This window comes from Chrysoperla carnea, chromosome X, assembly GCF_905475395.1.
Source record: "Chrysoperla carnea chromosome X, inChrCarn1.1, whole genome shotgun sequence".
Lineage (NCBI taxonomy): Eukaryota > Metazoa > Arthropoda > Insecta > Neuroptera > Chrysopidae > Chrysoperla > Chrysoperla carnea.
In genome coordinates, this window is record NC_058342.1 from 33,937,395 (window position 1) to 33,951,160 (window position 13,766).

A 13,766-nucleotide genomic window follows, 5' to 3' on the forward strand; every position below is an offset into this window, starting at 1 on the left:
ATATTCGATTTAAGACGCGTCATATTTGTGACGTCACAATATATACATATTTAGGTCAGTATGAGTTTTTTATTTGAATTTTGCGAAAATATTTTAAATATTCAGATACAAATGTTCAATTTAGTGTAAAGCCTGCCATAGCTGAATGCTCAATATGTAGCCAATACATACATACATAAGCATAGCCTATATTGAAAAATTTTATGATTATTGCCAAAAAATATTTTTTTTCCAATTTATTTTTTTATTTTGTTTTTTTAAATTTTCGTTCAAATATTCCTCTCAATCGAAATATTTTAAAATTAAAAGACCGTGAACTGAACGGAACGTACTTTGTGTAAATTTGTAAATGTAAATAATTTTGCGAAAAAAAAAAAGTTTTTTTCATGATCGCGCTTCTGTTAAGTGTGCCAAATTGTTTTATTTGGATTAGATTTTAGATTCGTATCAACGTGAAATTTTATGTACAAGGTCACTTTTTTTTCCTATATTTTGTAAATTTAAACACTTTAGCCAACAAACAAACCTAGTATGTTCATACTTTTTACAAACACCGCTAGAGAGCATTCCATTTATTTTACTGTATAATAACAACGATCATATTTTTAAACCCCAAAAATTGTACGGACTAAAGAGAATAAGAGAGAGGATGGACTTCCATTGCCGACAATGTTATAAAAGAGTTTGCTAGTTTCAGATTGAGTCCGATCATAAGCGATCTTCACCTCCATAAATTTGTTTTAAAAAGATCTGTTATAAAAGCGTAGTTTTGATCTAAGGACCTCTGAGTTTTGAGCACAGCCAGTGGCGGATCCACATATATGGGCTTGATGGGGTTGCGACCCTCAATGGGACAGGAAAGTTAATCAAAATTTGTTCAGTAGTTTAGAGTCTAAATTGGGCCTCTGTTCGCAAACAACGCAAAGTTGTTGCGGCTATTACAGGACACTGGTTGGGCTTCAGGCATGCTGAACGCCTGGGCCTGGCAGTGTATCAAGACTACTGCAGGAGCTGTCACAGTGATGACGAAGAGGAGACAATGTCTCATCTTCTCCGTCACTGCCCAACTCTTGTCATGTGGAGATGGACTTACTTGAGCCAACCTCTCTTTGACGATTTCTCCGACCTAGAGTCAATCGACGTCAAAGCCCTCCTGCTGTTTTTAAACAGCTCCAAATGGTTCATGGAGTAGTAGTCGGGGATGGGCCAACCCTTTTTCGGTATTACATCGGGCCCTATGGTCTAAGTGTGTCCCACCCAAGGACAGCCACTATTACCTAACCTAACCTAGAGTCTAAATTTAACGACATTGAGGTGAGCAAACATTTACTCTCGTAATTTTTGTGGGCGAACAAACTAACATGCAAAACAAACTTACAGGTTACAAAATGTTGGTCAGGGCGCCATTTTTTCTAGAGATTTCATTTGTAGGATTGCACTATATCGATCATAAGCGAGTTCATACTTCGACTAACATTTGGCCGATGTTCGGATACTGGGCCGTGCTCATTTTTTAGAGATATAAGGGGGTGGGGGTTGATAAAAAATAAAATAACGTTTAAAAAATAAAAGTTTTTCTTAACATGATTTTTCTTTTAATGATATAAAAAAATGAAAATATAAATAAATAGAGAAATGTACATTTATGAGTACTTAAAAAATAATTGTCTTTTTTTTTTGTCACTTATAATATTTTTACTTTACTAATTGTTTTCGATAAGTCAAATTTTCGTACAGCTAAACTTTTGTTTGTTTTCGAAACATTCCGTTGTTTTCTTTTAACAAATTTATTTGTACCAAGTGGTGCCGGTCGCATTAAAACCATACCAACTCCAATAATTTGGAGCGCAGCAACCAACAAGAATGCCATACCCCAGGTGATTTGACTTAACGTTAGTACATAAATTAAGACACAGATTTGTGTATATACAAGCACTAAACTTAAGTAAACTAATGCCTTTAAAAAAACCCGACTACCATCTTTTTGTGTTGGTACTTCAGGTACTGTTGATAATTGTCTTTCGAATAATTCACGTTTTGAGAGCACTTTCGGTGGTAACGTTGGTTCTTCTTTCCGTTTTGTCGATGGTACTGTCGTTTGTTTTTTAGTGAAATATTGCGTCACATTTGTGTATGCGTAAAGCTTTAAATTTTTTATGCATTTATCGACGTATTCTTGGAGAATCGAACTTCTTAACCATATTAGTAAACTCGGTAGGAATAATATATTTTGGGTACATATGTTGTAGGTATTTAGGATTTTGTTGAATGAATTCATTCGTTGAAGTTTTTCGGAACGTTCCGACATGATTTCTGAAACAATTAACAAAAAAAAAATTATTATTTCATTGGGTGCCACTCAGTATTCGATTCGTTTGATTAACACAAGGTCAACGTCTATTTGGCTTTAACTATTTCAGGTAGGTAAGTTTTTTTGCAAATAAATAATTATGGTTATTTAGAAGATAGGGAATGTTGTTTTGTCTGTTGCATCAAAATTATAGTTTTAGAAAATTTTCGACCTTATAAAACAATTATTATTTTTATATTGAAAGTAATAATATTAAATGACAGCGGAGGATCCAAAATTTTGCACCTTTCCCAATAAAATAACTTCGAACTATTTACTTGGATTTTTATTTTTATACGGATATTTGCGGATTCTTGTTGAAATGAGTCATTCTGTACGGTAGAAAGGATTTTATTGTAGCATGGCTCATGTTGAAATAGTCTTTTTTCTAGGTTTGCGAAGATTTGATTTATGATACTTTTCGACAAACTGTTTTAAAACAAAATTTCTCAATATTTTTATAAGAAACAACTTTTGGTTGTAAAATTACTGATGAATTATTCGAATGTTCGAACTTTCGAATTTGGGACAGCAAACTAATGAACAGAACAGAAAAGCCGATTTAAATGATTTTCAAATAAATTAAAGTTGAAATTTGCGACGCTCTCAAGAAAATCAGAAATCTCAAATTTTCCCAAAAATCTTTATTTTAAGCGTATTTAATCAAAAATTTTCCCTTACATGGCGAACTTTTTTAAATGCTACCCAGTAAATTTTTTAGCATTTAAAAGAAAAAAAGAAAAAAATAAATAAAATTAAAACTTACAATAAATTTTCAAATCAAAAACAAAAAAAATAACACAAATCCAAAACTGGGTAATCGTTGGGTAATTGAAGCACGCAACGAGTTACGACGGAGCAAATATAAACACTACTCTTATAAAAAAACACAGTACAACCGAAAAACTTTTTTATGTTCCCATAATTGAGTTTTGATTTTGGGGTAGAAGTTCGTGAGAACGGTTTGTTTGTTGATATAAACTAATCAATATGCGGATTTGTGGATTTGTGGATGTGCGGATTGGGTTTATTTGTAAGTGAATTGGAAGCGCAATATTGAATTTATGATATGAAATAAATTGTCTTATACCTATTTATATGTAGAAAAAGGGTTTGAGTACATCATCTGTCTACTCTATTGGAGATTAGAGATTATTATACATACGCTACACGGTATTGAGTCACCAAAAAACCGCTGAGTTCTTACACTCAAAATAAGGCAGCGGGAACCCCTTCCTCTATGGAGTCTACCGTAGCCTTTACTATGAACTCCTCCCCTTAAACGGAACGAAGTATTTTTAGTAGGAAGCCAAGAAGGCAATTTGAATTTTCTGAAACACCGGCATTATCGGATTGTAAGAATATGGTGTTGATTAAACTTAAAGCCAAACAATAAAAAAAAAATATAGTAAATAAAAGAGTAAATAAAAAAATAAAATAAAAATTCTTTGAATTAGAGGTCGATGAAGTGGGGGCTACGAAAAAAACACGCCACACTGATTGACTCGATTCCAGCCCTTGTAGTGATTTAAAACAAAAAAATTTGAAAAATTTGTTTTGACTCCTTTTTTTGACCTTTTCAAACTTTTCAAAAATTCAAAGTTCAGACGATAGAGAAATTTATGAAGAAGATTCCTTCTTTTCAAAGGCGGAATAGAACTTGAGATATCTTAACAACCACCTTCAAAAGAGGCTGGAATTATGCCAGGTAGTGTATGGACGTTCTTTTAAAGTTTCTTTTGATAGTTTTTCTTCAAGTAGGTTCTACATTGCAATCATAATTATATTAAAACTTTTTTGGTAATTCCAAATCAGTGGAGGATTAAAGCGGTGGCAAAGGAGCAGTTTCCCACTGAACCCTCGAAATACGGCACCACAAAGGAGCCCCAAGTGCGAAGGGGGGGATACAAATTTTTATGAAAGGACATCCAGTTCAGTAACGAAGACTAAAAGACTTAAAGTAAGGAGGGAAGACAAATTTTTATGAAAAGGTACCCAGTTCAGTAACGAAGACTAAAAATAAAACGTCTCTAGTATAGTTTCAGGGTTATGCCCCGTAGATCCTTTTACTTGAATCCGTCGCTGTTCCGAATACATTTAGCAAAAGTGAATCGACTCAATAACTTTTGTGCGGTTAATGACGACTAGTGACTGGACTAGTGACTATGTTGTAGTGATTACATGAGAGCAACACCCAAGACACATATCGCGTCGCATAACTCTAGTGTGTACAAACATTAAGCACAAACATTAAGGACGTCACGCGTTTAGTGCATGGATCGTATTTTTGTAGTCAAATATGCAAATAGAAGGTGATTACTACTCCATTATATCCAAATTTATAATTACTTTAATTAGTCAAGGACAAATGATTATCTAACATCAAACTTAAATCTCATTCCTTAATCCTCAAACTACAAAGTACCATTCTTGGTGTTGCTAAAATCAATTTTCGAAGATACGAAGCCAAAAATTGTTATCAACGATACAAAAATAATTTTTTTTGAATGAAACTAGTCTTTTAAGACTTTTTAAGAAGATATTTTTTGGATTATCTTCGTAAAGCTCGTTGATTTTGAGTCATAAACAGTTTAATGTATGAAAAAATTGATTAATGGCCGTTTTTAAAGCCATAAAACATTGAAGAAAATTGAAAGTTTTATTTTGGGTAAAATTCGTGAATAATCTTTCAGAATCCTGATGAATTATTACCAAAAATTCTTCTTTAAAGAATATGTTGCAAATAATAAAATAAACTTGCGATTCGAATTGAAATAGTTAAAATGAAAAGGTAACAAGAGATTTTTAAATCATTTGTAGATAGAGCGTTATGTTTTTTTTCTGTTATCAAACGCGAGATAGATTAATTGTTATTGTGAAGAGTACACACTATAGAGTTAGCCTTTTTTTTAAATGGCGCTCGTTATTTATATATAAATTAAATTAACAAAATAATCTTTTTATATTTTTTATTTGCAAACAATTGCCTTTTGCGTCGTTAAAATAGCAGTTCATTTATTAATTTGCATGTAATAATGCACAATCAACTTAAACCGTTTGACTACTTAAACTTAGGTTGTGAGTTCGAATCCAGGGAGCGTCAGTAGTAATGACATGCAGCGTAATGTGGGCGGTAAATTGATCACACTGTCATCTCTTGGATAAGAACGACGTAACCGAACTACACCCACATCATAAAATTAAAAATAATGATATGGGTGGCTTCTGTTTTAGACATATATGTATGAAGAATGGAGATTAAACCCCATCATTATATATCTCAGATCTCCTGATCATTGTCGCTCGATGCTATCCGAGGCAAAATGAGACATTTTTTACTTACTCCCGTGGTGTGTTTACGATTTTTCAGCTCGACGGAGGTGGAAAGCGTCATCTTTGTTACAGCGGTACAAAAGTTGAACTTTCCTACTTTTTACATTTTTTCAAGAGTAGGCGTTCTTTAAGTAATAGACTCAAAGAACTGAATTTTTTTTAAAAGTAGAGTGAGTGCGAATGAGGTCCGGTCGAGCGTTTTATCTAGTTCTCGAGGCGTTATATTTTTTTGCCCGTCTCAACTAAAGACAAATTTCTCAAGAATTCTCGAGCAGAAACTATAATATGAATGTAAATAAACAAATTAGAGATGCTTTGAGCTTTAATAGGATATAATTAACCGTTCAGTTTACGAAAAAAAAAAATAAACAAAAATTTTTTTTTGACGAATATTTAGTTTAACCCCGAAATGAATTGTACAAGCGACAACGATGTTCAATTTACTTATGTGTGTACAGATGACCAATATTTGATAGTATTCGTTGTAGTGTTGACAGATTTACTGCGCTAATACAATTGTCTTTCAGAGAACTATAGAATTAATTCCCTTTCTAAGGTATCGTGATCGAAATACCTTAAGAGCGTTTTGCCATTTTTTTCGTTAATTTCATTGTAGATTCAATTCACTGAATTTGAAGTGTTATCTCTCTTTTTTTTTGGTTGGGTGGGAAAAACATCGTTATCTATGAAAATTGTATATTTTCATTTATACGTATGCATGCTTCTTACATGATTTACACAATTTTTACCAGTAAATATTTATCAAAAATATTTACAAAGTAACGACCTTACTTGACCCAAATTATTTTTATCAAAATTACAGTGTATATAATATATATATATATATATATATATAAGTATATTTTTCCAAAATTTGCATTTTTTTTTTATGCATACGTATTTCGACTACAATTAGTCATCATCAGTATGAATTAACCGAGTATTTATTGTTAGGAAACCGGACTTAACTTCAATCATCACTTAAGGAAAAATGCAACCGGGTCTTAAGAAAGCTTTTAGAGGAAATAAGTATATGAAAATCGAGTTTTTAGTTATAAGAAATATTCTCGGAAAATTTGAAGTCATTAGGAGCAAAACTTTCCGAGTTTTAGATAATTAATTCAGGCGCTCTTTTTAATTTCTATTTTTTATGCATATAATTTTACATGTATTTGTCTTTAATCCTACGTTTTTCTCAAAACTTTGAACCGATTTTGCCTAAACCTTCATTAGCATACTGAATACTAGTTTTTGAACGAAGTATTTTTTTTTTTTTTAATTACAACTTATTTTTCAATTAAAAACAAGTGAAATTTTCAAAATTTAAAAAACCCCCGACAAATTGTTCGGGTACGGAACTCTAAGCTCGCCTCGCACTTGAAACATATCTAAGAGCACTCTCCATTAAATTACATTTCCAACGAAACAATAAAAAATCAAAATCGGTTAATCCGTTTAGGTGCTACGAAGCCACAGACAGAGTAACCCTTTTTTTGACAGACCCACTATCACTGGCTGAATTTTCAATATTTTTTTATGAAAATGTAGCAGAATATACTTAAAATTATGCTAAATAGTGTAAAATAGCGGATGGGGCTGAATTCTTCCAGTTTCGATCAAGCAAGTTTTATGTCTTGGTCCTAAACATTTAACTCAAGAAGATAAAAAATCGCAACATGCGAATGGATCCAACTTTGGACAAAATAAGACATTTAATGTGATAATGATTTAAATCAATATGATACGTCTACAGTCACCTTTAATTTTCCATTACTTTTATAATTAATTAATACCTTTGAACTTAAAAAAAGTCGACAAAAATTAATGTCCAAAAATTTTTATATAAAAATAGCCTTGAATTTTCTAATTATAAGTGATAATTTTTTTTTTAATTTAAATGAAAATCTTGTGTTGAAGACAATCGCAAATCGTTTTTACATAATTTATAATTGATTTAGTAAGTCAATTATATAAGATTAATTAAAATTTTTTTCTAATTGATCAATCTTGTTTTTCATTGCTCACAAACAATTTTCATTTATTTCCAAACACTTCTTATATAAAGCTTTAATGGGTATAAGTGATCCATCTTCTTTCCTGATTTTTTGATTTGGATAAAACTCATTTTATAAATTTTGACCGGAATAATTAAAAATTTGGGTAAGATATCATCAAAAATCGATGTGAGATATCGCTTTTCTCATAAATTGACCACGCAATCGCCAAATTAACCCTATTTATGAGTTTTGTGGATCAAAATTACCTTGTAAACTGAGTTTTATCAAATTCTGAAAAAAAAATTTCGATTTTCTCGATTTTTTTGGGATGTTTTAATACTAAAAAAAACCTGAATGATTCGAGAAAAATTTTTCGTTTCCGATTTGAATAAAATTATGTTATAAAGTCATTTTGAACCAAAATATAAAAAACTCGGATTCATTTAGATTTCGCCTGAGCAATTTTAGAAATAACGTCAAAAATCAATTCGAGGTATCGTTTTTCCCATTAGGTTAGGTTAAGTTATATTGGTTGTCTTCGAAAGACACACTTTGGCTACAGAGCCTATGTGTTTTACTACCTTTCCGCTGATAATTTCATTTATCAGATCCTAAATTTCAGAGGCTGAGTGCACCATCTTCATGCATATACCATGCACTGCAACAGCCCATCACAACTATTAATTAAATTAATTTTGTTGCGATGGCGGGAATCGAACCCGCTACCCTAAGCATACCGCGGATAAAATTGGTTACGCCTTAACAAACTGAACTAACAGGGCGACAAAATTTTTCATTCTAAGCTGGGAAATTCATTAAATTTAGAAGTATGCCACTGTTTAAAATGCATCAATTTCCAATCACGTTCCCAATGAACTGAAATTGCTGAAGTTTCATCTCTATATCAAATGAAAATTGTATAAGATAACATGTTTAATGGAAAAATTGTGTATTGAGTTTTCATATAATTATTTTCAAGAAAAAAAAAAAGGTAATTAATTATGTTAAGTAATGAGTTTTGCTTTTGCTAGTTCATGGCCATTTTATGATAAATTTTGATAAAAACATTGATTTTTTTTTTTAGAAAACAATCTTAAGTCATGCATACTTTCTTTTCAAAGTTTTTAATTCTTCTATAGCGCCATTTAAATTGTTCTTATCTTGGAAAAACATATCAGTTATAAGTGTTGTAATTATTTTCTATCTCAAATCATTTTTCTGCTTTTCAAGATTTTAATCAATCTTATTTATTAAATACCCAAAATTAAATTACCTAATTAGAATTAAGGACATTCCCAATAAATCACGTCTCCTAGGATCATTTTCGTGTTTATGTATTCTCTCATTATTGTAGAATAGTAAACGAATATTTTTCGAATAAATAATACGTTTTTTTGCAAATTAAGACTTTTAATAACTTATAAGGGGGTTTTTGGGGTTGCTGATCGCAAATTTATTATCACCTCTTTCCTTATTTTAGCCCACTATCCTACATAAGTAATCCCCGAAATAAATATACCAATATTTTGCAAATTTCAAAAGTTTTAATGCATGTATGAGCATGTTTTAAAGGTATACTTTGTAAAATGGCTTATTTTAAAAAGATTAATTGGGAAAACTAATTATTAGTTACAAGCATGACAAATATTTTCCTATAAAGAAAATTATAACATGTGGAACATATTTTTCCATAAAATACATTTTAAGTGATGAAATGAATGGCAATTGTGTGTTATTTCTTCTATAAATGATTTTCTATAAATCTTTAGGCATTAATATTTTAAAAATTATGGTATATATCGGAAAATTTTACTCGTAATTTTTGTCTAATTTTCCAAAGTTCTAACAGAAGCCATCCTCAGAATTTTAAACGTAAGAAGTCTCAAAAATTTCCAACACTCATTTTTTTAAGTAACTTAATTAATTAAAGATAATTTATTTTACAATTGTTAGAAACCTCCAGTGCTCACGGCTCTTTTTTCGGGTTAGAACTTTTCCGGCTGTGAAATCGTGGTAATTTTACCTGCTACCCTAATTTTACACCGTTGCGTTTGAAATAAATGTTTAGGCTAAAAAAATTAAATCATCTCTATTCAATTATTTGTTTTGCAAGCAATAGATAAAAAAAATTGTATTATTTGGCGTTCTAAACTAGAATACCCCCTTAATCACATGATTACTGGAGAAGAAAGGCAACTCCATTGATTCAAAGTTCAAATATAAATATTACAATTTCTGAGAAATGTATGATGAAATTAAAAAGTTTTTATAACAAAAATTGGACTATGGCCGTCTGGGACGTGAAGTGTCACGGCTCATAACTAACGACTACCGCATAGATCTATCATCTCCTAGTTTAATAATTCAATAATTTATAAAAATAATCATTTTTATAGATAAGATACACAAATACAATGAATTCAATCCTATACAATTCAAACAGAATCATTTTATCAACAATTATGGAAAAAATTCATTTCCCAAAATCATTTTGGTTCATTCATTTCAATTGAATTAGACCCGGAAAAAATAGACCAAAACAAATTTCTTTTATAGTGTATTTTTTTTTGAGCCCAAGGACTAAAAACTTCAGAACCCAACTAACTCGTCTATGGTCAACAAACTCAACTCAACCAACTCGTAATTTAAAGCAATACTCCGGGTCTATTTTTTTGGATTACCGTTATAACTTTTTGATAATGTCGGGCAAAGAAGCGACGATTCAATTTCCGAGATTTCTAGTTGTTGATCACTAAAGAATCAATTTATGTCTTCAAGCTTTCCTGAAGTGCGGAAATGATTCAATGTTCATCGTGGATATTGACTCAATAAAATTGAGCAAATGTGAAGGAGGCTAGCTTTAATAACTGATTATTTGTAAAATTAATTTCGTGAACTTCGTACTCTAAATCGATTTCTATCAAGGAAAAGTTTATTAATTATTATTAATAAATGTTTTTCAAATCATTCAGGAAAAATATATATTTAAGATAGCTGATAATTTAGAGAGGGTATTGTTCGATTTATCATAGAATCTATTTCCTATTTCCTAGTAAAAAATTCTTCAAATTCAAATTGTTATTATTAGAATCCATTATTTATAATAATAAATACTTATTTAGCAGGTTTTTTTTTGAATTTTTTATCACTAAGTTGATTGTAAACCTACAGTATTGTAAAAAAGTTTTGGTTTATTACACGGTACATACATATAAACCAAATACATGCTTTGTAATCAAAAAATGTGATTTTTTTTAGCTTTATAGTACTACAAAAATATATAATATATTGTGTGCACGTGATGCTTATAAATTTGATAATATAGATATCACTCTTCAATCATTAATAAACTTACTATAGTCGTCTCTGTTCATAAAAAAATTGGATCTTCGATGAACTCATAATTAAATTAAAATTTAGTTTTGATATCATCTACAACCTTTAATTTTGATGGTATTATTATAAACTACAAGGTTTTTTTGATATAGAAATATCCAATTGAAAAATATAACCTATACGATACGACGTTGCACTTTTTACGTCCTGAGTACGCTATAAAATAACTCAGCTTGATATCTCTTTTCGTTTTAGAGTTATCGTGTTGACAGACATACGGACTAATTAGATAATTTTACGATCACTTATACCAAAATTTTGTTGGTAGCATCAATATTTTTAAGCTGTGGTTACAAACTTGGGACTGAACTTAGTATACCTTGATATATTTCATATATACAAAGTATAAAAATGATATTTTTGGTTAATTATTGCATGCATAATTAATATTTCAAACTTAATGGGGGTGTAAAAATAATTTTTATTATAAATAATATAAAAAATCGTTTAGACTACGTTGGGTTTCGAACGCATGGTTTTCGAATGGCAGTCCAATTGCGATACCACAGACCCACCAAATCAATTGCATTTTCAGTGCTTTATTCTTCATTCCAAAACTGTCCAACGCGCTTAAAGAAGTTTTCACTTCAAAAATTCAAAAAAACTTGCTCTAAATAAGAGTTAATTTTTTAAGTTTTAAATTTTTCGATTTTTCTAAGACTATTTTTAGCTACCTTATCAAAGGTCTCGTTTTAAACCACCCTCTCGCTCCCCTGCAGGGGATTTTCGATCGGGTTTCGAAATGATATATATTGATGGCAATTGGCAATAAAAATCAATGAATAAATAATGATTTTTCTGAATGTGAACGAATCGAATACATAATAATGAACTTAATGACCCGGATTTGATTTAAAAATTAAAACAAGCGATTAAATTTGTCTGTAAATACACTACAATTACTAGTTACAGTAGCCAGTAGCCAGTAACCAGGAGAGACGAAGCATTGAGCATTGAGACGACTTGTAATATTAAAAAAAAAATAACACATCTATTTGTATTGATACTGATAAAGTTCGATGATAACCCTTTTTTTCATCAAATTATAAAACATTTTTTTATTATTATTATTTCCAATGCATTCATGATTTCGTTGAATCCAAAATATCGAGTCGAACTATTGTCTTGTGAACATTTGTCAAATGTTTATTGCCCATTTCTAAAAGTTATTTTATTCGACTAGAAAAACAAATGAAAATAAACAATTGACTTAGTTAAAGACCCTAAATGGCCGAGCGGTCTAAGGCGTTTGTCTTGGGCTGTTTGTCCATTTAGACGCATCTTTTGCTTTGTCTAAGGGAAGCTGCGTATTTTTCTTGATATATTTTTTGACTATTTGAAAGGTTTTGAAAAGAATCCGAAATATTTCACAAACCTTTTGTATAAGAGAAATTCCGCAGCTGAATTTGAATTCAGCACCCCAAAAATTATAAGAAATCATCTATTGCATCAATGAGAACAAAATCAAATTTTGTCAACTAATATTATTAGTCACACTGCCTCATGTAATGAATTTGACTGTAGATGAATAAACAATCAAATAGTTCACTATAGTTAGACGTGACTAGTGCAGCGTAAATGCATGTCAAATACAATATTTTATTCTTATACACAAAGTTTTCTGACATCAAGGTCATTTATTTTCCCCATTCATTTGTGGCTATTAGAAATTTTCCTTTCAAAATTTGGGTTAAAAAGTAGACTTTAAAAAAAATCGTTTCGCAAATTGCCTATCCAATTTGATTGATTTGTGTTTAAGTTAAGTTTGAGTTGGGAAATGGGACTTATGGGACTTATGGGAAAAAAATTATCTCGGTGAATTCAAATGTAAGAATCGCAATGGCTACCCAATCCATAAATTCGTTTTCGATCTCTATATAGAAAATGTTCAAAACTAAGGAATAATACACACTTTTGTGAGCTTAAAATTTAACAAAAAAATTCATCTAGGGAAAAAAGTAGCCGAAAAACCTTAACTATTTTTTTTTTATGATCTCATAAAGTTATCCTAAAACTAGAGCTAATTTTGTTACGCATTTCTTATCATAGCTTTTTAAAAATAGAAATTTTCCAGAGAAATTTTCCAGATTTGTTAGTCATCTTATAAACTATCAATATTCTGGCACTATATTCGAATCCATCAAATTTTGAATACACCGACCCGTGAAATTTTAGTTACATATAGTATTTGATCATCACTTTGGCGGCATAGTTTTTCCTGTTATATTTTTGGTTGAATTGAAATTTTTTGCCATACCACCTTCCCAACTCAATTTTGGACAAATCGATAAGAAGTCATTTACGTATTCAAAGAAATAAAGAGGAGATACACAGGATCCTATTTTTAAATGACTTAGATTGCCATCTATTAACCAAAGTATACAAGTATTTTGAATACAAGTTATAAAAATAGTTTTAATTATGATAGTTCAAGATTTATTGAACAGATGGCATAATAATACTTTTATAAAATAGTTCGTATTTTATCTAATGGGTAACAATATGTTTATGAAGAAGTAAGTTTATTAAAAACACAGTCATATACAGTGTGTCACATTTAAGATGAAGACACATTGTATACGACAGTTCTCAGTAAAAATCCCTTCTAGGATTGGGAGGAGAAACTAGTTTAGCCAAAGGGCGTTGTTTTCTACACTGACGGATCTAAGTTAGAGAAGAAGGTGGGTTGT

At 30.5% G+C, this 13,766-nt stretch overlaps 1 protein-coding gene across 1 annotated transcript; it reads right to left on the bottom strand.

The window, feature by feature from the left end:
• Window positions 1–1,653: 1,653 nt before the first annotated feature.
• On the bottom strand, window positions 1,654–3,410 carry LOC123302665. The gene is made up of 2 exons (XM_044885708.1): window positions 3,117–3,410; window positions 1,654–2,313 (listed from the first exon to the last, which is right to left on the bottom strand). Exon 2 carries the CDS (start codon window positions 2,306–2,308, stop codon window positions 1,685–1,687), a length of 624 nt encoding a protein of 207 aa, XP_044741643.1. The 5' UTR covers window positions 2,309–2,313; window positions 3,117–3,410; the 3' UTR covers window positions 1,654–1,684.
• Between the last annotated feature and the right edge of the window lie 10,356 nt (window positions 3,411–13,766).